The 24,123-nt window shown below is 46.9% G+C and overlaps 2 protein-coding genes across 2 annotated transcripts in view; one reads left to right on the top strand and one right to left on the bottom strand.

The window, feature by feature from the left end:
- Maf (MAF bZIP transcription factor) overlaps positions 1 to 18,071 on the top strand; it is a 310,546-nt gene extending 292,475 nt beyond the window's left edge. The window contains exon 3 of the mRNA XM_076838504.2: positions 17,829 to 18,071. The gene's annotated coding sequence lies outside the window, so the exon portion shown is untranslated. The remainder of the gene's footprint in view (positions 1 to 17,828) is intronic.
- Positions 18,072 to 18,544: 473 nt separating this feature from the next.
- Wwox (WW domain containing oxidoreductase) overlaps positions 18,545 to 24,123 on the bottom strand; it is an 874,518-nt gene continuing 868,939 nt past the window's right edge. Inside the window, exon 9 of the mRNA XM_076838501.2 lies at positions 18,545 to 19,128. Within this exon, the coding sequence (XP_076694616.1) occupies positions 18,940 to 19,128 (189 nt within the window). The 3' untranslated portion in view covers positions 18,545 to 18,939. The remainder of the gene's footprint in view (positions 19,129 to 24,123) is intronic.

The raw sequence follows: 24,123 nt of genomic DNA, 5'->3' as shown, positions 1-24,123 counted from the left end.
TAAAAATACTTGTAAAACCAGGGGAATCGTGTAAGAAATTAGAAGCTAAAAGGGGTGGGGGAATTTGCGCTGTCTGAAAGAGAGTTATTATTTCAGACACAGTATCATATTAGTGAGACGCCAAGAAGAAAAAAAAAAATTGCTTTCAATTCCAAAAAGCGGTATTTATGATCAGGTAGTGTCATATATACTTCTCAGCGATGCACTTAACCCTTTATATGGACACCGTGTGTCTGAAATATAAGTAATTATCGTTTTATAAAAGTGATCCCAGTGCATCTGGGATATATTCATGTCGTGATCCAAATAAAATGAATCAATAACAAAATTAATCTAGACGCAGAGGGGGAGATTCTTGGAGGTTTATTAAGGACAGATTTTTAAAAATTGCTAAGCATCAGTAGACACTGATATTAGTAAAAATGTCCAAAACTGGGTGGGTAAAGTCAGAACTATTGGGAAAAGATGTCCCTAACTGAAATTAGAAGGAAACAAAACAAAAAAGTTTTAGCTCATTCCAGAATATTCCAGGAAGCTGCTGTGTTTTACATTTATTTGTCTTAGCAAATGAATGTTTGGTGTGGGTGTGTTATAACAGTGTCTCCCATCTTCCATTTTTTTTTAATCACACATTTTTGATGCAAACATAAATGGGAGTTAGTTAAGGCCTGAACAGGAATTTGTTTTTCTTCTATTTTTTTCCTCCACCAACAACAGGCTTGCAGGAAGGTCCTTTGTTCCAGCCGCAGCTAATGAGGGCTGGTTGACAGTGGGTTGGGGTGCTAAGCAGCCGGCGAATGGCTGCCCATCACTTCCAGTGGGAAGACGGGCCTGGGGAGCATTTGCAGAGCATTTTGGATTGTCAGGACAAAACCCCTCTTCCCTCCTCCCGGATGCCAGTTCACCAAGTGTCTGATTTCACAGAGCTCAGCAAAGAGGGCTCTGTTACAGAAGCAGACTGGAGGCAACCCGGCCAGCCAGAGGGAGAAGCATGGTGCACAGAGAAGCTGGGCCTGGCTTCTCTGGGGACATGGGGTTGGCTCCTAGGATGCAAAGACCCAGAGCCCAGGTCACTGCCTTTGCCCGTTGATATGCCAACAATTTCTAGATGCTGATTCCTTCCTAAACTATTCTTCTGACCCACTTTCTGAATCTTGAACCAAGCCAGGCGCATCCCTCCTCCCGGCTCTCAGGCTGCCTACTGGCTCCCTGGGACTTGGCTTTTCTTCTTCTGAAACCTCAGGCCTTCCCTGACCACCTGCTCTGGGGCAGCTCCCTTTCCCCCAAAGCCCATCACTCGCCGTTATTTATTTTCTCCATAGCACTTATTACTAGCTGAGGATTTCTTATTCATCAATTGATTTTTGCTTTGTTTTGTTTTGTTGTTTTTCCTGTCCACAAAACGCAAGTTCCATTAGAACAGGATTGACCTCAGAGCCCCAAACAGTGCCTGGTACAGAGGCAGCTGTCAAAATCATTGGAAGGTGGATGGAAAGTTACTAAAAAGATGTGCAGGTAGATGAATGGATGGGTGGATGGATGGATGGACAGAGGGAGGGATGAAGGGGTGAATAGATAAGTGAAAGAACTGATGGATGAACTTGGACTCATGGGTGTTTTTTCTTAGGTAAAGTTCAGATATAGAATTTTTAGGCTCAATTCCATGCACCACTGAATGTTTTTCCACGTGTCAATGGCACAACTGATATTCCAAGATACCCACTAAAATCCACCTAAAACAACACATTCGTTGGTTCTCTTCTTTTTTACCCCTCTAATTAATAGCAAACTGAAGAGCATACTGAAATACTCAGATGTACCCAAAACAAAACACCCTGGCAGACTGAAGCAAATCCATCAAAGAGGACTCGAGTCTTGTTTTATAGCACCCTGTCACTTATTAACAGATTTTTAAATTGTGGATGTTTGTTCCCTACAAACCACCGCTGAGAGAACTCCCCGGACAACCTCTACAGTAGGGTAACCAAATCTGCCCCCATTTGCCTGGGATGTCACCAGTTTCACCACGGACCATCCCATATCCCAGGAAATCCCTCGGTCCTGAGAAAACCAGGATGGTTAGAGACCCGGAGAGTGACCAGACATCTCTCCCCTCTTACATAGAAATAGGAGCTCTAGTTCTCCAGGCCAAAAAAAAAAAAAAAAAAAAAATCCATCTTGGAAGAATTTGGGAAGCAACAGAGGAAGAATCTGGCAGTTACAGAATCAGGAGCCACAAGCCCAGTGAGCCCGGCTGAACTTTTCACTTTTCAGTGGGACCACAGATGTGGGTGCAGCCTGGGCCAGAGTGGCAAACCACAACAGGGTTGTGACCAAGGGAGTGTCTGTGAGAAGCCAGGTCTAGACCAGTGTTCAGATCTCCCAGGTTGGGGCCGGCAGGGTCAGGGCCACGGGGTGTGACAGTTTGAAGCTGTGTCTGCAGTGGGTTACCTTTAAGCCTACTTCCCCTGGTGGCCTGGGGAAGCAGGGGGAGGAATGGAGTGGAGTGGGTCAAGTTCAGGTCCAACATCCTGCCTGCCTAGGTGGCCAGATACAGCAAATAAAAAGAGGAGGCGTCCAGTTAAATTTGAATTTCAAATAAACAACTGGGTTTTTTATAAGTATGTATCCTATATTGCTGAAGATATATTTTCACTAAAAAATCGTTCTTATCTGAGATTCAAATTAAATGGAGCATCCTGTATTTTAAGCTGGCAGCACGGTTCCTATGTCTGGAGACTCCTCCTGCCTTCTACCTCCCTGGAGACTGCAGGCCCCTGACATGTGGGCAAAATAGCTGGAGACCAATAGCCCTGCCCGGGCTACTCCCATCAACCAAAAGGCAGGGGAACTGTGGTGCCCGGTTCTGTGAGACACAAAGGAAACTTAGAAGCCAGCAAGTGGCTCTTTCCAAGAGCCTAGGAAGAGCATAAAGCTTTCCTCTCTTCCAACCAGGGAGAGCTTGGATTCTGGGAGAAGCTGGTATGCTTCCCAAACTGTCTTCCTTTATGGTTGTGGGGATGCTGGGCTTCGTCCAAGGGGACCAGGGACAAGGGTGGAGCTCGGTAGATCTCCCATTCAGGTGACTCCAAGAAGGAAGAGCTTCCAAAGGGGTCAGTTCGAGATCCTGTGGTGATGACCGTGGTCAAAGCTGAGAATCCCAGAACCGCACACACACACACAACCAGAGTGGGGAAGGAATGGAAGGAAAATCCTAAAGGTCCAAAGGCCCTGCAAACCACGTCAGCCGAGAAGCACATCAGGAGGAATGATGGACTGGATGGTCACCGCTCACCATGATGGGACGTTACCCCCGTGGGTGCACCTGGGTAGACCGGTGGCTCTTAACTGGGGTCAATCTCCCCTCCAGGAGACATCTGGCAACCTCTGGAGGCTTTCTCAAGTTGTCCCAACAGGGTGGGTTGTTGCTACTGGCAACCGGTAGGTAGAGGTCAGGTTGAAGTTCAGCACCTGCTACCACCAGGACAGCCCCCGGCAGCGAGGAGTTATGCAGCCCGGATGCCAGGGGCGCTGGGGCTGAGACTCTTGATCCATCCAACAGCTTGAGAAGACCCACGTCCTTCCCCCCGAGGGGCCTCTGAGTGGGAGCTAGACCACGTGACGTTTCTAGGTCTCAGGAGCCGAGGGAGAGAAGCCTGCTGTACTAGAAGGACCTGGGGAAGGGAAGAAGAGGAGAGGAGAGGCCCCAAGCCACCGTCCCCAGCGGTGATCTGCCAAAGTGTGTGCTTATTAGCCAATTACAGCCGAGATTTACCGCGCAGAATTGCATTTCCATTTAAGTAGGACCCAAACCGTTCCTGCCCAAGCCACCAGCAAACTCCACGGGGCTTTAATGTGACCGAAGACAAAGTCAGCTAATAGAGCCGGGTGTTAATGGGTGCCTGGGATTTATACTTTAATTGTTTCCGCGGTCCCTGGTCTCAAGGAGGTATTTGTCTTGGTACATGGACACCAACAGCGAGCCTTAACATCACACGCGGGATTATGAGGGGTGTTTTTAATTATTATTTCATCTGTAATTATAGGCAAGTTCCGTTTATTATTTAGAAAGCCTTGAAAACATTTTAATTGAAATGGTCAGTGGCCTTTCACTGACCCTGTCTAAGACGTACCCTGGCAATCAAAGGATGTTCGACTATTGGGTTAACAAGGAGAGTCCCTGCTCTAAACCAACTCAGAAGCATTATTTAAAATTTTGGATTTGAGGGTTGTTTTTTTTTTTTTTTTTTTTTCCACCAAGATTTATGGCACAGTTGAAATGAGGTCAAGTGGAAGCACTAAAGAATTTAATTAGAAATGTCCTCGCGTGCTCCCTATCACTGTAAACCTCGCATAGGTTGTCCCTGGAGGGTCCGAGTCATCAGCATTAGAGATGGCATGTACTTTTTTTTTTTTTTTTAACTCCTAATAAGAGAGAGCTACAATCTGCTGAGATGTCTCAGTGGGGAATGCCGGGGACCTGGACCAAGGGGCAGGAGGGGAGGGAGGAGCAGGGGAAGTTCTACTCAGAGGGCGAGGAAGGGGTCCAGGGCCTCTTATTTAGCCTCAGAAGCTGGCCTCAGCCAGACCATTCGTCACTTTCTTCACAGCATTTGCTGAGCCCTGTCTGTGGTTCAGTGCTGTGCAAAGGGCTAGGACCCAGGAATCGGTGAGATGCTGCCTCTCTGGGCTTCTCAGACCTCGTGGATGAGTGGGACACGGAGAAAGACAACAGCGAGCCACACAGCCACTTAACACTACAGGATGTGCAGGACTCGGTGGGCCCAAAAGGCAGGAGTGCTTGGTTTGCCTGGAAGTCAGCTGGAAGACTTCGCCCAGGATGTGGGCTTGGAGGGATGTGCACCTGGAGGGGGAAGAGGGAGGGACAGGAAACTGCAGAATCCGAGCTCGCTGCCCAACACAAACATTGACAAGGATGGTTCATCAGAGCTCAGTGATGTTCAAGCTTTGCTCTGCACCGAGAAGGCCAGAAAGGCACGCGAGCTAGGCCTGGGCGGGGTGGGGTGGGGGGCGTATGTCAAAAAGCAATTCATTTGGAACTCAGAAGCTTTCACCGAAGGACTGAAGCCCACTCAGGGACCCACCAGCCAAGGTCCAGGGAGCCTAGAGCCCGGAAGTGTCAGAGTTCCAGCCCCAGGTGCTAATGCAATGCTGGTGCTGCTGGGGAAGGCCATCTTGGGTGAGGCTGAGAAGGAGCTCGTAGATTCTGGGGGACTCCGCTGGCAGCGGGGGTGGGAGAGGGTGCTTCTGGTCCCTCCTTCTGCTCTCAAATGCCATTGTCAGTGAGTAGGTACCACATCAACAACCACTGCAAGTGTGGGTGCTGCTGACACCAGCTATTGTGAGCCTGTGGTGCTGGGCATTTTTCTCCATTACTTTCAATACCAATAACAATCCTGCTTAGTCAGGAATTTTTTGAGTTTAGCTTAAAACTCTCAACATTGAAATGAAGAGTTGTCAGCCCTCGTGACTAGATTGATTCCTCTTACCATTTCCTGAGCACAAGACCAGAGTTGCCCATGTGAGCAGCCGCCTGATGCAAATCAAGCCTCCCAAGTTAGAGTAGCTGTTCCTGTAGTTTCTAATATGAGGCTCAGATCTGAGAAGTCCTTGCTTTTTCTAGACACTCTGTGACTTCTCTCCTGGCCTTATAATCCCACGCACCAGACATCCTCCCAAGCAAGCAAAACAGAGGTAAACTGGTTGCCATTTGCTTTGAGGATTGTCCGGAGGCATCCCAAGGTAAATTTTGCATATGCAAACTGTATCAGTTAGCTTTAGCTGTGTAACAAATCATCTCCAAAATTCAGTTGCTTAAAGTAGCAGTCATTATCATGGTTCATACATCTGTCTCTGGGCTGAGGGTCAGATGATCCAGGTTTCAGGCTATGGATTGGGCTCACGGCTACTCAATAGGTTTCTCATCTTCCTGGTGCTAGTGGTCTCCTGGAGAGAGATTGCATTCCTAAAGAATCACAGGAGTGTAAGAGGAAACATCCAGTAATGCCAGAGCATTCCAAGCCCTTGCTTGTCTGTCTGCTCATACCCCATTGTGAAGGAAGTTATGGCCAGGGTTACAAAGAGAATCAGTTAGTTGAATCACAACCTACCACCTCAGTTCAGACTGCCCTGGGCACCTCCAACAGTTGGAGGCCATAGCTGCAAAACCCTCTTTCATGAAAGAGGTTTGTATTTGGTTTGTATTTCCAAGCCTGAGAAATGCAACCTAGGGTTCCTTCGTTGGGAGGGTCTTATAGCAGACTTTAGCAAAATGGGCTGCTTTTATAGATGAATCTAATCATATTGCATTTGAAAAATAAATGTGCACTAAAAGTAATTAAAGCATGTTGGTTCATGAATAATACACTATTTTACAACTATTTGCTGAGCATAATGAGACAAGCTACTAAATTGACAATGAATACTCTATTATGTGATTGCCAACTGTTTTATAAGATATTGAGCATATTCATTTCTTCTATCATCATGTGTATTATCAGGCTATTGCTTTTTAATAAATTAATTTCCCAGTCGTCTCTGGGGCTTTTGTTTGTAATCTGGCTGAGGGCAAAAATGAAATTAATTGTGTGGTCTGTGCTGAACTATCAATGCTTAGTGGCTCACAAATAGGTCTCACAATTGGCAGTCCCCGTGGAACACTGTGTGGCCCCCAAGTGTGAAGGGACATGAGCCTTCAGCCAAGGTCAGTGTGAAAAGAGTCACTGGGGCTTTGAATATGCAGAGGTTGTTTCCCCAGGAAGATGTTTAGAGCCTGGCAAGTCTGCAATCAGTAGTCTTGCATCTGCTTGCCTATTTTTGTAATATCAATGCTACTTTTTTTTTTTTTTTTTTTTTTTTGGTACCAGGGATTGAACTCAGGGGCACTCAACCACTGAGCCACATCCGCAGCCCTATTTTGTTTTTTATTTAGAGACAGGGTCTCACTGAGTTGCTTAGCACCTTGCGATTGCTGAGGCTGGCTTTGAACTTGTGTTCCTCCTGCCTCAGCCTCCCAAGCTGCTGGGATTACAGATGTGCACCTCCGCACCCGGCTCATTGTTTCCTTGGATGGGGAGTTGTATTGGTATTCCAGTCCCACCCATGAGGCTGAGTCTGGCTGGGTCTACACTGGGTCCTCTCTTCTCTGACCCCACAGCCCTTGTGTTCAACCCTAACAGAGCTGTCATCATTGTGTGGCTCCACTTTTTACCCAGGTCTCCATTGCACAGCTCTAGGAGAGGCCCTCCCCATTTCCGTTCCCCATAATGGAAACCCTTAGGCCATTAGGTAGAGTCAGATGTAACCTTGCCCCTGTAGTTGCACGAGGCTCCCTGGATGATTATTTTATGGATCTGATTTCTGTCCCTTGTCTGAGCTCTGGGATAACACAATGCACTTTCTTCTCTGTGTTTCAGGGTGTTAAACAGAGTGCTTAGCCATTGTTTGTTGAGTGAATAAATGGCCCATTGCCTACATTGACTTTCCCATTACTCAGCCAAAGATCCTTTTCAATGTATGAAAAACCTGCATGAGTATTCACTAATAATGGCCTATCTTTATGGTAAGACTTTTCCAACTGTTAAACTAGAGTATTATTTCTGGGATTTCTGACATGTCTAATCTTATCAACTAAGTCTTAGCAGACCTTAGGCTTTTTTTCTGTGTTTTGTCTGTATATATCGTCTAGGTAGTTATCTTAACATCTAGATAATACTTTCTTTTCTGCTTTCTTCCTTTTGCAATATTATTCTTCCTTTTATCAGTGGTTTGGGGTGGGCCAATAGATAGTCAGATAGGCAGGTAGATGCCTGAAAACTAGATAGCTGCTAATACACAGATAAGAAAAGCCGCATTTGAATCCAGTGAGCTGGGCTTCTTCCTTCTTTGCTTGGCGTGGAGAACACCATTTCTGCTCTATTGCATGGGTCATTTTACTTCCACTACTGCTGGCCTCAGGATCAGAACGGTGTTCTTGACGGAATTTCCTTCACATCTGCATCTGATATTAGTTTAAAAAGCAAAATGATGCAAAAGCTCACATTCAGTTTGCTTAAGAAACTAGGTCAGAAAATTAAAAAAAAAAAAAATGGGTGGCCTCTCCTCAACCAGGTCATCAAACGGCCCTGACAGGGTTGGGCTTTGGAGACTTCAACAGTCCGCCCCAGAAGATCCCATTGGCAAAGACTGAGAGGACTGGGAGCCTCCAGATTTGACCGCTGCTCCTCTGGATTTTCATCTGGGGGTGCGGAACAGTACCTTGGCTGTCCCTGATATTCTGCTCAAGAGCTATTTTTTCCCCATTTTTCCAGAGGCAAAACTAATGTGACTACAGGGAAAAACAAGACGTCCCTTATTTTAATTTGCTTTGGGGGTAATCTTTGAAATAGATATTTGAACCAGACCAGCCTGACAAGTGGCAGTCAGCGTCAGGCAAGTGGTAGTTGTAAGTTGGGAGGCAGAAAATATTACAAGTCTGCAACCTGTTATGGTTTGGATGCGAGGTGTCCCCCAAAAGCTCATGGTTGGGACAGTGCAAGAAGGTTCAGAGGAGAAATGATTGGGTTGTGAGGGTCTTAACCCAATCAGCCATTTAATCCCCTGATAGGGATTAACTGAGTGGTAACTGCAGTGCTGGGGGGTGGCTGGAGGAGGTGGGACTTGGGGGCGTGGCTTTGTATCTGGAGAGGCGAGAGCTCTCTCTGCTTTCTTCTGGTCACCATGACGTGAGCTGCTTCCCTCTGCCACACTCTTCCGCCATGATGTTCAGCCTCCCCTCAAGCCCTGAGAAATGGAGCTGGCCTTCTATGGACTCAGACCTCCCAAACTGAGCTCCTGAGTAAACTTCTCCTCCCCTCTCCTCGTGTTGGTGGGATCTTTTAGTCACAGCAGCAAGAAAAGCTGACTAAAATATGGCCCTATCCCGTATCATCAGAAAAAGGCATCACAAGCTGTTGAATTCACCTCCAAGACAAAAAGACAACCAAGGATCTCAGGGAGCATCTTACCATTAATGGGTGCATTTTGTGCAGGAGAATTGAGACCTAATCTCAGAAAGTTTAAAGTCAGATTCAAAAAGGACAATCCATGGAGGGAGACTGGTATTCACAGCAAGCCTGCATGAGAACTATTTTCATACACTTGATTGATTTTTTTTTTTTTTCAATCTTTAAAAGGAACTCAATGGAGAGGGCATCTGAAGATCCACTTTACAGGCCTAGGAAGGGTCATTTCATCCTGAGGGTTGCTCGGCTTTAGAACCAGGATTTTAACCGAAACTTATTGCATGGTCCCGGTGGTCCACGTGGCTTCCCAGGGGCACAGCAATTCAAGTCAATAGTCTAGCCCAGTTGCCCAGGTGGTTTAAGGCTGCACAGCAATGGAAGAGCAGGGTCCAGGCTGGGCTGTCTGCCCCTGACATGTCGTCCACCACCCTCCAGCTGGACAGCTCACACTCTGAGCCTCATCTGGTGGTCCTGCTTCCTGTGGGCTCTTTCCATCACTTCTGTTGGCCCCCCAAAAAGAAGCCCACCTTATCCAGACCAAGGATGAAATGCAAGTCCCCGGGCATAACTGTCTCTTGCATCCAGTCCTCAAAAAGTTTCTCTGCTATTTAATTCCAGAAAGTGAACTGGATAGGAACCAAGGATGGTTCTCAAAGCAAGGACTCCTCCACAAGTCCCTCATGTATATGCTACAACCTGTTGGCAAGATCGGTGATTAATTGTGATAGTCTCATTCTTTGATTGATACTTACCTCTTAGGAATGGAGGATTCAGTGTAGTGTTTTTATTACATATATATATATATTTTTTTTTTCCTGTAGGCAACTATCCTGCAAATTGATAAGGGTCCCTCTTAATTAGATGGTGGAGCCGTGTGCTTAATACTGCATGCAAAAGACCTATAAAAACAGTCAAATTAATACACAGACTGCTGCTAGCTTACAGCCACAGAAATCAGGCCATTCTCTGAGAAAGCGAATTCAGACCCACCTCACCGATGGCTTAGGATTAAACCCAGCATGTTGTACTTTGGAATGAGAGAAGGGCTCCCAGGGGGCAAGAGGTGATCTCATCGGGGCCTTTGGACCCTGCCTCTCCCCTGGATGGCTGGAGCAGCTAGCTGGTTTCTGGTTCTGCTCGCCTGTCCTCATGCCCCCTGCACAGATGGAGGGAGATTCTACTCTGCCTACAGCCGGCACACCATCAGTCCCCCCTCACTGCCCAGCACAGAACAACGGGCCCCCACCTCCAGGCCGTTCATAACGCTCTGACACTTTTACGGTTCCCCCTGCTCTCCATCGGGGCAGGCGGCCCCCTCAACTGCAGAGTGAATTCCACAGACCACAGAAAGGCAGCTGTAACTGCAGATGCAGGGTCAGGCAGTTCTTTATTAGACTATCAAAGAGATACGCTGCAAAGTGCCTACTTTCCAGATGAGCTCTGGGCACCCAGGAAGCTGTCCCGTGGTGGTTACTGACCTCTGTTTCCTGGGGGCAGGTGAGTCCATTTTGCTCTGGAGGTGAGCATTTAAAGTTAACTGAAGTAGACCCCGGCCACAGCCTTCATCTTCAGGAGGATTCAGTCTGAGTGACTTGAGTGTGGTTGGTCTATTTGAAAGAAAAGAATTCTGAGAGACCAGAGATTGCCCTGGATCCACTCAGATGGGTGAGGAAGGGAATCAAAATGGGTCTGGCTGGGCTTTGGCCACTGCAACACATTCTTTCACCAAGAGCATTTTTCTTCTTATTGATCCTAGTCTTGTTAAGCAATGCTGCCCCCCGACATTCCCTATATCAGGTGCTGCTGCTGAAGGGAGGATCTGGGGTCCACCCGGCATAACACCTCCAGGGAGACCAACCTCGCTGTACCATGTGTACAGGATTCTCCTCTTCTAACCTCCATAAAAGGGTGTCCCCTTGGTGGAAGTCCCAAGAGGAACCTCTTCCTTTCAACTTCCTGAGCAAATAAATGCCTTGTGACTCCTAAGAGAAATTTCTTTCTGACCAGACCAAATGCGGACAAAGGCCTTTCCTCTGCCTGCCTTTATGTATCAGTATAAATGCTTTTGAGGTCACAAGTACCCCTCCAGGCCAAGTGGTGAAGCTTTGCTCTCGGGAGTCTTGAGCCTTATCAGTGCATTCGCCTGGCTGGAAGGTAAAAGCCAGAGTGAGATGTGGTCAAGCCCTTTCTCTGCAATATTATCGATGAAGCCAGCGCATGGTGCTATAATTGGAGGGTCACAGTGACCTTGCTCTCATTTAGACTGCTGGTCAGTGGACGGATTATTTTGATATTTTTCTTAGTTATTTTTATTTTCTATAGATGGCATGCTTTTAATTGTTTCCCCCCAATTGAGCACCACACAACTTTAGAAATTATTTAAGATAGTATGTTATCATCAGATTCTAAGAAACTGCAGCCAACACCCAGGATTTCTCTCTACTCAACAGTTTTGTCGACGCGGCTGATATTTTTTTGTACCTATTTCATACAAGGTCTTTTAATGAGTATAATTGTTTACAGTAGTATGGGGTATATTATTTTACTTTTCTAATTGTACATTGTTTAAACTTGACATCAGCAGAGATCAGATGGATAAATAAAGAGATACTTGTGCTGATCACAAGTTCAAGTTTTCCGCAAGCAATCATAAAAGAAATGTAGGGTGGGGCTTGTCATATATTCAACGCCAGGTTTTGCAAAAGCCAGGGTGAATGCTCAAGGTTAATATGGGTGCACCGGGGTGGAGAAGTGAGGAGTTGAACAATTGGAGTTTGTTATTCAACCTTGGCAGAAAGTCAAACCCCAGCAGAGGGAAGCCTCTTATTGAATACTCACCTGGTCGAAGCCACAGGGAGATGGTGTTTGTACACACACAGCGCTGAAAGGCAATTCAGACAAGCAAATGGCTATTCAAAAGAAAAATAAATCTACCTCCTTTTGTTTCTCAAATGTATTTTTCTCTGTGCCACACAGCCCTGAAACCTCCCAACCTGTTCCTGTAGATAGATCTTCAAAGCTATTTTATTCCTGCCTATATGTCAAACCGAGAGAACTTTCTAGATCTGTCACTGCACCCTGGACTGCTCACAGCAGGACTGTAACACTCAGTGAGATAACCGGGCATGTTTTAGGATCACTGGTACATTTTGTCTTTTTCTTACAATTTTTTACTTTTAAAAAGTATTAGAGTTTACTTTCATTATAGAAAGTGTGGGAATATAGGTAAACACTAAGGCAAAGAGTGCCCCCCATCCACATTTCCTCTACCCGGAGATAACCCAGATTTTTATCTTTCAGTTGTTTCCTCAGTACGTAATTTATATGGACTGATAACACAAATGTTGGTTTAACAGAAATGGAATCACGCCCCTCAAATATTTTATATTGTTTAAGTCAACTACGTTTTCCCTACACTAGTATGTCATGGTAGCTAGAGGGCCTTGCCCTCTGACTCCAGATATTGTGGTTCCACTTTATTCTTCTGTGTTGGGGGGACACAAATAGACATCCACACAAAAACAAAAGCCAGTGACCAGGGCTGGAAGGATTTGAGGTTAAGTATTATTAAGTTGTTTGCTTTTAAGAGCAGAATTTCTCCATTAGCATGTGAATGCAGTTTGGAGAGTCCCAAACTCCTGATGCCTAAACACACACAGGTGCACATGCACACACACACACACACACACACACAATCACAAAATACTTCTCAACAGTCCACTCTCAAATATTGCTCTTCTTTAGAATTAATCCCTAAAATTTTAATCTCTGAGCCAAAGGGTTTGTGACCACTGCGATTTATTGAGACTTTTATTTTAAACACAGTTATTGTTTAGATTCCCATTCAAGAAACAGGACAACATCCTGAACTGTCCCTAAATCATTCAAAGATCTCTCAGCGTCCCCATGAGCAGGTTTGAAGAGATAGAAGCAAAAAAGCCAACCACTGCATCACAGAGTCCTTCAAATCCGGGCCACACCAGACAAGAGTCCCCAGAACCAGCTCTGAAGGCCCCATCTCAGCAACCCAGGCCGAGAATGCTGAGCTCTTCCCCAGCCCGGCAAGCCAGTCCTGGAGCCCTCTGAGGAGCATCTTCAGCTGCAGAACAATTAACACCAAAAGGCTGGCGCAACCAGCTGACCCAAAGTTTAGCTGGTCTCTCCCTGTTCTCTGCATTCAGTCTTTTTTTTATTTCGCGGACACGGGCTCCTGTCCCCTTCTGTCTCGGTTCCAGATGGGCAGGGGCCTTCCAGGCCCAGGAACTTTAACTGCGTCCCTGGTAAGATTCGCACTGCTGAGTGCCAGATAGGCACATCACCTGGGAAATATACTGATTCACAGCAAATCCACCTAGGGGACACACACCTGCCTTCCCCAAAGAAAATCCATGGCGTGGATGGAAGTCAGGCATATGGAGAGCCAGTAACTACCCAGAGACACAGAACTCTCCAGATTCTTGGAGCTCAGCATTCTCTTTGGAATATTAAGGAAATAACCAAACCATCTCTCAAAATTTAAAACCAACGTTACTTACCAAATCATCATTTCTGTTAATGAATTGTGGTCGGGGAAAAACCTTAACTCTCTAATAACCATAAAATGCATAAGTCACTACAGTATATCTGTTTACCAAATACAGGATTTAAAAAGCATGAGAAGATTTTAAAAGATGTTATGTAGTTTGAAATACATAGAATTATGCCCAAAATATAAGCTCAACTGCATAAAACTAAAACAAAAAGACACAAATAAATTTTAAAATACATTTTAGAAATAGGAAAAAAATACTCCAGAATGTTTATGCAACTTGCTTTGATTGGTAGAACTTGGTCATGAATGCTTGTCTGATATTTCCTTTCCCCAAGCTGAAACGCTAAGCATGCATTTGAACTCCGTAATAAAAACAGAAATCCATTTTATTTAAAAGAAAATCGTTTAGCAAACATTTCTAAGATCAACTCTGTCTCAATGCAATGTTGGACCTTTTTTTTTTTTTTTTCATGAACCAATCTCACAAATCATGTTTAAAGGACTTACAAGAGAAAGCCACTTTCAGGTAAATTCGGAATCCTTGGAGAAGCTTAAACAAGTCTGGAAATAGAAAGTAAAGCAGGGAAGGCTGGGAGCGCAGGGAGGAAGGGCACACAGGGATGCAGAATGGACTTGCAGAGAGACAGTTACGTAACAATCCCGGGCATCGGTGGTCTCAGGCTTGAATGGCCTCCTCTGTGGTGAAAAGGGGACATTTATGTTGACTTCCAAAGTCATGAGACTCGACTACATAAAGACAGCAGCATTGCAGGAAAGCACAAAATATGGGTAAACACTCAGGAGATGGAACTTTACAGAGTGGACTTTTAGCCTCTGCGATGTCTAGCATCCAACAAGAGACACTGTCACAATTCCAAAGTTGAGAGACAAGCTCCAATGGAGCCTCTGATAAAACCAGGAAGGCCAGAGGAAGACGGGCACCCGCCTCGTGGGAATGCGTGACGCGGAGAGGCGCTAGGTGCTTCCTCCCATTTTGAAAATTGGAAACAGCTTTTATCCCTCACAGTTAGGATGCAGTGGGGACGGCCCTGCAAGCAGATCAGTTGGCAGCAAGACAATCTCCTGATTGGCGTGGCGCATTTTCAAGAAAGCACAGGTATATCAGCGGCCAAGAAGGGGCCTGCTGAGAGCCCCAACCAGGGGTCAGTCCGTGAGCCAGCAGGAACCAGAGACTCCCAGGTGAGAGTCTGGGTCCTGTGCTGCATTCAGCTGGGTCGATGTAGAGATGCAGCTGGTGGCTGGAAAAAGTAGCCCAGTAAAGTTGAAGCACCGTGGACTGCATTTTCCTACCCAAACCCCCTCTCTGTAAACTCACTCGGAATTTCCAGACTAATTAAAATTGTGAATGGTCCTGGGGAAATATAAAAGACAAAATGCTTATGGTTTAAATAAGTTGGCTGGCTGCTTGGGAGTATTACATATAAATAGATAGAGGTTGTGACAGTATAAGGCTAAAATGCTTAAAAATATAAATGTCAACACCCCATGTTGACAAGGCTGCAAACAATCGGAGCAGAAGTGGTAGGAGGGGACCCTTCCCAACAGTCGGGAGCTCCCAGCTCCTACAATGTTGCCGAGGAGGTAAATTAACAGGACTTAAAGCATCTGCAGAAAGTTGCTAAGCAAACTGTTAATGCTACCAAGAGAACCTAGAAATAACGTAAATGTCGTGGGCAAGGGCTGGGTTTCCAAATGGTGGCATATCACCAACACGATATACTAGGCATCTCTTCAAATAATTGAAAGTTTTGAGAAACAATGGGAAGGACCCAAAAACCAAACACCATGAAGGCTTGAAAAGCAGCATTTAAATACAAAATTGTATGTACAGCAGTACATGAGTCTTTCTTTTTCTTTCTAAAAATTAGGTTTACTGTTGCTACCTCATTTCATCAATAGACACAAGAATTCAGAGTGGTTTTTTTTTTTTTTCAATGATTCTGTGGATCACATTTCATGATGTCATTTAGCATTCTAAAGTGACTTCAACCAAACCGGCTTGGCTATGTTGAAAGGCACAAGGTTGATACCCAGGGTAGGTATTGCTATTTGAGATATTTTTAATGTAAACTTCTAAAAAAAGGGTAACTGCTGGTGACCAGAATGGGCAGCAATTGTGCAAGCCAAGCTTTCTCGCTTAGCATTGACCTTGATGAAAGGAACCAGGCCTCCTTCATTGAAGTTCAAAACAAAACGAACCATCGCCTCATTTTAAAGAGCAAAAGCCACAAGCCGCAGGGTACAGCCTCTGCCAGGGGACGCTTCCATTTCTTGTTTCCTATTGATAAACTGCAGCAAGTCCCTCTTATTTAGATGTGAAAGTGGAGACCGGCTGCCTCTAGGGTTTAATGAAACATAGGAAGAGCGGGGAACTCAGAAGAGAAGGACCACCGAGGACCCAGCCTCTTCATGCTGTTTGGTGGATTCCGTGGCACTGGGAGAGCTCAGAACCTGTGTCCACTAGAAGCAAAAGAGGCCAGAGGCAGACACTGGCAATCCTTCCAGGTGTGAGGGTCTGCAGGGGAACACTGGGGTCGGGGGGCTGGAGCCAATATCGTCGGATAAATGGCATGTGCAAGGTGGTTTGTCGAGTTTATGGCAGGCACTATCCAGAAGGAGCACCAGCCAGATCCCCTTCTCAGGCAAGAAATCAACCAGCCTGAGACATCTAGGTGGTGCATCCTACCAGAGGGACACTTGAGGCCTGTGGAGGACTGGTGGCTTTGGTGCAGAGAAGCTGCCTGACCTTGACATCAAACCACCACGGTAGGAATCGTGGCTCTACTGACGTGTGCACCGTGTGGACAGCGGTAACTCTGAAACCTCTTGGCCTCAGTGTCTTCGGGTGTAAGACAGGAAATGGGCACTGCCTGGCAGGACGCGGTCACCTTAGAAATTAGACGGGGCACCGAGGCTAGTTTGGCGAGGTGTGCAGCTCGCAGTTGTCACAATGTGGAAATTACTTTCATGAACAGAAACATGGGTGGGCAAGACGGATCCTTCCCCTGGAGGTTACTTATTAAACCTACTATGTGCCAGGAGCAGGTCAAGGCATGTGGCCACACTATGAAGGAGACAAACGCCATGGGGTCTCTGATAGAGCGTGGAGAAGAGCAGAAAAGAAACTCTTCATATGGCCAATAGTATTAAGGGTTTTGAAGGAAAAACAATAAGGGTAAGGGAGGCTGACTGTGGTGACAGCGCAAGGGGAGTGGCTGGGAATGTCACCTCGTTGGACACGGGTCACACTTGAACAGAGGTCAGAAAGCAGCGATGGAGGGAGCCATCCAGACCTCCGGGAGAAAAGCTTTCAGCCGGGATAACAGGTGTACAGAGACCTGGAGAAGGCCCAGTGGCCTGCTGGAGGGACACAGGAAGCCAGCGTGGCTCCTAGCAGAGAAGGGGAGGTGCCCACGGGGGAGGAGAAAGGTACCCGAGGACCGGCTCATGAGAGAACTCAGGCCACCGCTGGAAAATGTGGACTTCGCTCAGTGAAACGGGACGTTGGCGTGGTTAGCTTTTGCTGTAGAACACACAATCCTGACAATTAGTGGCTTGAAATGACAATGTTATTAATTTTTGCACTTCTTGGGTTCACTGTGGTGTTCCTTCTCTGGGCTGGCTCAGCTGGGGCTGTGTCCTCTGTGATGATGTAAGTGGGGTTACCTGGATGTCAGGAAGGTGACAGTATCTGATTCATACTTTTTTAACGGTCCTAGAATAATAAGGATTTTCTGAGGGACAGCATAGCTGATGCGAAGCTGTAGCCAGGCCTGGGCTAGGGGAGAGCGACGATGTTCCACCGGGTGGAGGCCCAGAGATTGATGCATGGTGCTGCCTAGACTGACGCTGCCATTTTCAGGAAGGGGGACAGGACACACAGGCCACCCTCAGGGTCCCAGTACTTCAGTAAAAGCATCTCTCCCTCATGCCAGAGTGGACTTCCTCTTGTCCTCACCCCCTTACCCAAATCTGAATTCCCAGGATCTAGCTCAAGATGGCTGTCGGGTGGATGGAGGATGGAGGAAGACTTGGTCTCTGAGACGGAGAGGACATCTTAAGGGTGTGGCAGGTCAATGGAAAGGGAAGAGTCCCTGGCTGACCTCCTTGGTTAGACACTCCATCACCACCAGCTGGGTGAGGACTGGGAAGCGGGGCTCCCAGGGCTGCAGTAACCCTGCGTAAGTAATAAAGAGCCTCTTCAGGTGAAATCAAACGGTAGTCACTTTTCTTTTTCTTTCTTTCTCTAACAGAAAATACGACGCTGGCATGCTAACCGCGTGAGACAACTTGGCCCACAAAGCACAAAACACAACACGAACTCAGAGAAGAAGCAAGAATGGTGTTTTCCTGGCGTCTACAGAAGCGCTTTATTTTTCCTCTCGATTTCTTTTCTAAAAAAAAAAAAAAATTCAAAAACAAAAAAACGGACACAGACTTTTACAGAGACGATAGGGACTTTTAAAGAAACTTTAAACGAACTTCAGGTGAAATAGCCAAGCATGCTCTTTTATTAAGCATGGGATGGGAGGAACAGGAGGAAGCAGCAGCAGGCAGGAAACCCAGCCACTGGGCTGTTCTGGAACCTTCAAGGGAAGAATGAGGGAAGTATTTTTACTCCCCACCCCAAGAATATTCCATGTACCCCCCCTGAGGACACGCTGCCTCCCATCTTGCCCGTCTAGGTAGCTAAGGAATGATTTGCAAAATGGGTTATAATCTCTAAAGAATTTTTTGGATAGCTTTGGCAAGGGAGTGGAGGACCGGCACCCTTCTGCCCGCTAGCCCCGCCCACTGCACTGCGTCTCTGGTGTCCCCATTTCAGATGGCTAGACCCAGGTTCTGAGATTCTCTCCAGGAAGTTGTCAAGCCACCTCAGACTTGGTGGAATGAATAACTGTTTCCTGGGTCTCTGCAGCATGAAAGGGTGGGCATTTGCTTGCTCTTCCCTAGGCAGGAGAAAGCCAGCCTCTGACTATGATGATGGCCATGGTGGTGGCCGTGTGGGATAAGGGGACACACCAGGCTGTTCCAAAAATGAGAGTGAGTTGCTCATGCTTCTACAGTGAGAGAAAGAACGGCACACCCATCAAGCTTTCCCCTCCCATCAGGCCACCACCAGAAAGCAAGGGACCCACACCCACCCTAACCCCAGAAAAGCGACATCATCCCTTGACCCTGCGATTCCCTGCTTTCCCTTGGTGCTTAACATTCTTCGCTCTGTTGCAATTGCTTCTTTTGTGGATCTGCGCTGGAGGGGCGTGGAAGCCACCCCCCCCCCCCGGGATGCTAAGTAGGAGGGGCCAGCGTTGGCCATGGTGCCATACTGGTGCAGGGACGTGGGAGCCATCGTCGCCCCAGCTCCTAGCTGGACTGCCCGCCGACGCGTTCCTGGACCAGCCTCTCGCTGAGCGCCCACAGCGCCCGGGCTGTGTCTTCGCTCTGGGCTTCTGGCGAGGGCAGGCAGCGGCAGCAGTTGTTGAAGTACATCCCTCCCAGGCCCTCCAGCTCCGGAGCCGCTGCGCAGTACACCGTGGTGGCAGCTCCCTGTTGCTGGAATCAATAATGAAAAAAAAAAAAGAAAGAAAGAGAATGTGTAAGTCGAGGGAGATGTCCTTCTGACTAGGGACCAGCCAGTCTCCTTCTGCCCGGGTCACCCGAGTTGGGTGTCACATGGTCAAGGGTACTGAGCTCGAAGCCCATGACCGTCATGGGAAGACAAGTTCACAAACTCCACTTGGAAAGCTTGTGTGACTTTCCACCCCTCCGACAGGAAGAAGCTTCGAAAATAAAGACACTGGTCAATATGTCCTGCCAGGTGCCTCTTCTGCGAAGAGAAAAGACAGAATCCTTCCTAACACATAGGCACACATTCATCGACCCTCGGCTTCCCAATGTGTAATGTAATTTGACACCTAGATCTTTCTAGAGCTTTCTGTCTGGATTATTCACTCTTAATTACAGCCCATCAGATAGAAAACCTGAGTGGGCTAGAGACAGATCGGTCCTTTATTCTTTGCCCATGGTGCTGCTGGGGAAGAGTCTGCTATGCTGTTAGAATGTTTAGAACACACAGAGACATGCTCCGCACACATGCCCACACAGACCACAGACACACGTTAATTTGTCAAAAACAAAACAAAACAAAACTGTTCTTAAATGCTATATTTGTCCTGGATTTACAACGGGACAGTGGCTAAGAGGGTGTATTTCCTTCTGGCGCACTTCAAAAGGCAAGTTGCAATGAATGCCATTGATCACTCTCCATCGCCTGGCATGTGACAGTTGGGGCTGTGGCTGGGGATATGTGCGCTGATGGGGCACCACGTCATCTCAACTGACAGAATACTGCCAGGATGCTGTAAAGAGGGCAAGAAATCACTTTGCTTTGCAGGCCATAATTAAAAATAATAGGCTGCTGCTCATGGGGAGACACGATACGCATGGCTCTAATTTAAAACCAATACAGTTTACCTGGCACCTTATGATTATTGATGCGTATCACGGCCATTGCTGCATCAACTAATTATCAGCTGATGGGGAGGGGGTTGCCAAAGAGGACCGGAACAGGTAACTGCAGACTGGGCGCCTTGAGGAAAACATTAGGGATGTTTGATTGTGGGGGAAATGATTATCCCCAGTCACCCAGAGGTCACCATTGTCCTGCCCCTACACAGTGTAAAAGCAGGTTGCTTCTCAGAGAGGCATCTGCCTAAATGGTGATTTGGTTTGCGTTTGCTGTGATCGTACTCAGAGTCATCAGGGGCCAGGGCCATGCTAAGAACCAGGACCCCGAGGTATTATGATTTTAGGAAAGTGGTATAAAGCAGGCTTGTTTTGTTGATGTTGTGTTTTGTTTTGACTTCAAGGTCAGGGTCAGTGCTCACCTTTGAACTGGACCGACCATGGAACGATTGAATGCAGCCAAGTGACTAGATTGTGGGACAGGTATCCAGTGTGAGACACAAGCTTTGGTGACACCTGGCTGCTCAACTCCACGGGACAAGTTCCATTAGTCTGGAATTTGAGCCGACAGGACTTGAACTTAACTAAACAGTCACTGGTTTGTTTCCTCCCCAGCCCCCTCACTGTGCCCACTCCCCAAACAGCCTGTTTAAGCCTTGGCTTCTGCAGTTTTTTTTTCCCAACTCACTTGTGTGGCCAGAGTCAATTGGAAGTGAGTTCGGGTCATCCACATTTCCCTTTGATGAATTATTAGTCTCAATAACCCCCAGCTTAGCACCTGGCACATTTACCTGAAGACCTTCCAGTGGTCTACCCTGCACCCCAAGCTGGAACAGGGACATAAAGGGACAGAAAAGAAGAAGTGGGGACTACAAGGTTCACCCAGATAACTAAGCCAAACATCGCCCTCCCTGGTTTCCAGGAGAGTTCGCGTGGAGATGGTGTTTGCAGCAATTGTGGGGAGTCTGTCTTGGGTTCCCATTTTACTTGGCAGCGGCAAAACCCACCGGGTCACGGTCAGGTGGTTTGCCATTGATTTCCAAGTGGGCGAGAATGCAGTCAGTTCATACTGAGGTCTAGCCCCTTTTCCCCAACCCCTGAGAGGTCATGATATCAGTGTTGGTGCATCACCACAGACTGGCCTTCCACAGGTCCCTCGGTCCTGAGAAAAGACCCAGGAGGCCAAGTGGGAAAGCAAAGCAGAACCCTTTCAAACCCATGTTGTATCCACACATTCAAGGTTGTATTCTGCCACTCTGCGCATCTAAAATGGTCTTGTGTTGCCCTCTGGCCTTGCTGGACTGCTGTTTCTGCAAAGAAATTCTGTAGTCATTTTGGAAAGCAGGGACACGTACCTACCCTACATGGAATATGCAAGCATGGCCACTGGCCTCGTTTTGGGTGAGCCGACATTTGGCTACTATGCCGAAAACCATGACTTTCAGAAAGCCCAGTTTTTTTGTTTTGTTTTGTTTTGTTTTGTTTCTTATCAAGAGTTGGCTTTGGTGCCCTGCCACCAGGTTTGGAGTGGTATGTAATCTAAACTTCATTGCCAGTGGCTCTGGCTTTGAGAAACAGCACAGGAGGGCCCCTGAAAGCAAGACCACCTTCTCCAAAGATCAGCTGAATACATTTGTCAAAGTCTCCCTCTGACTTGGCGTGGTTCTGCCATGCTGGACAATATCTGTTGGCCCCATGCCCGCTACTCCTTGGGCTTCTTGGGGAATTCCCTTTCCAGCTATCCTAACGGCAACCTCTGAGTGACATCTTTCTATGATCAGATGTGACGACAGTTTAATAACAAGTTCTTGTTTTTCACTCATCAGCTTTTTGGTCTGCGTATCATCAGCATGAGACTGAGCCACGTTAGCGAGATCTCATTAGTAAACAAGTTGGCACTGCTGATACAAGATGAAACATTTTTAAACTGATAAAAAAAAATTTTAAAGAAGCACTTTAATCACCATCAAATGACTTTCACGCCACTTTGGGGGGCATCGCTACATAATTCAGAAAAGATGAAAGAGCCGTATGAAGGAAGTAATGTTAACAACTCTGGTGTAAAATATCTGTCACCATTGCTACTGATCCACTGTGATAAAATAATAACACCTTGACATATAAACACTGGCTGCAGCTTTGGGTTCCCCTAAGTGATTTTTTTTTTTTTTTTGAGAACAATTTATCAGTAGGTTGCAAGCAGCTGCTGATCACGGGACCTTCGGGGAAGCAGCACCTCCGTCCCCTGCGATGGCAATGAGGCAGGGTGTTGACACGGGACTGATAATTTCTGAGAAACCCAGCAGAATCTTCAATCATGCTTGAATGCCATTTCTGATCTAGTCAAACATTTGTGAGCTTCCAGAGGAGAACTGTGCCATCCATCTTTCTAGTGTATGTAAAATTACCTAGGATTCTTGTTCAGGATTAAGCTAAGAGCATCCTTGTAATAAGGGCGCATCTTTCTCTTTCAGAAGTCATTTGTCAGGTTTGCGGTGCAATCTTCCACTACAGAAAGGTGGGATTTAGGAAGCAGTTGCTGTTTGTTTGTAGCGGAGGCCCTGAGATCTAAATTATCCATCCTTCCAGAACCCTTGTTGGGATGAAAATGTTAAGTAGCCTCTTTTCATCAACATTTATTTGATAACCGCTAGTCATCAATTTGTAGCTGTCAGCACAGAATATAAATGAATATTGACTCCTCTAAAGGAAAAGTACAGAGATTTCTGATAAACAATACGTTGTAAAGGGAAAAAAAAATTCTGCATATTGACATGTGTAATGCATTGGCTAGGACTCTGGTATAATACCTACATTCTGATAAGGACACATGATACAATTAATTTTTAGTTTTCAGGTTTCTCTGCTTTAATATGCATGCTTATTTAAAAGAAAGGATAGATTCCTGTCTTCAAGTAGATGTAACTATGGAATATATTTTAAAATAAACACAGATTCATGGCGTATCCACATATTCAATGATGGCAAGAGCAGGGGACATTCAAAGATTGCTTTATCACAACCTATCGATGCCAGGACATTGCACGGCAGATGTTGAATGCATCAATGTACACAAAAAGTAGAGTCATGGAAGGGAACGGGGCACCATAGCTGGGTCCGGCTTGGAACCCCAGGGGCAGGGAAGGAGGGCGGGTGGTCAGAGTTGAAGTCCTGGGACAAAGAGGTGATCTGAAGTGAGCCAATGTAGCAAAAAGGAAAGACAGGGGCCTCTTCAAACCTCACAGCTTTCCTTGTGACTTGCTAGGGGTCTCTTAGCCAGGGCACACACTCCCCAAAGGCAGAGCCAGCCACGCAGTCCAGGGGTTTGAATACCCCAGGCAGGGTGATGTTTCATCAGGGAGGGGTCAGGGAGGGGATAGAATAAATGGCTGCCATGACTCCCTCTCCTTCCTTCCCCTGCTGCCAGTGACGCTTCCACAAGACAGGTGCAAGGTGGGCTGTGGAGTTCACCTGCAGACACCTTGGTGCTTGGGGCAGAGCTGCTCCTGCAAACCACCTGGCATCAGATTGATCTGAAAGTCGACGACAGCAGCCCCCTCCAAGAGACGGTGTGTTCCCCACCCACTGCCCAAGAGCCCTCTCTGCAGTGGACACATCGGCCACACGTTCCACCAGTTCACACAGCAGCGCAGTTTGCACAGGAATGGCGCTCACGGCCTCTCTGATGACAGGGACCGAAACAATTGGTGCCCTCTTCCTCCGAGGCAGCCTTGCGTAATGGAATTGCACAAGGCAGTTTGGAAGAAGCGCTAATCAGCAAACAGGCCAACATCTGCCAAAACCAGGGGAGGGAGAAGAAGAGAACAGACCTACCCTGGAGAGGACCCCGCCCTCCAAACTCTGTTCTGCTTTCCAGTGAGTTCCAGCCAATGGGGACTTTTCACCAAGTCTCCCCAAAGAACCTTGTAAGAATCATGTTCTAACCCTCACACCCTCTCAGCGAGCCAGGGACCACTAGCATCCCCATTGACAGAGAAGTGCCAGAGACCAGAGCCATTGTCCAAAGCCACACAGATACCAACTAACTCCAGAATCCATAGGAGTTGGTACAGGAGTCTTCCT

Source organism: Callospermophilus lateralis, chromosome 18 (genome assembly GCF_048772815.1).
Source record: "Callospermophilus lateralis isolate mCalLat2 chromosome 18, mCalLat2.hap1, whole genome shotgun sequence".
Taxonomy (NCBI): domain Eukaryota; kingdom Metazoa; phylum Chordata; class Mammalia; order Rodentia; family Sciuridae; genus Callospermophilus; species Callospermophilus lateralis.
Note: the sequence above shows the minus strand (reverse complement) of the source record. Positions and strands in the feature narration are given on the sequence as shown.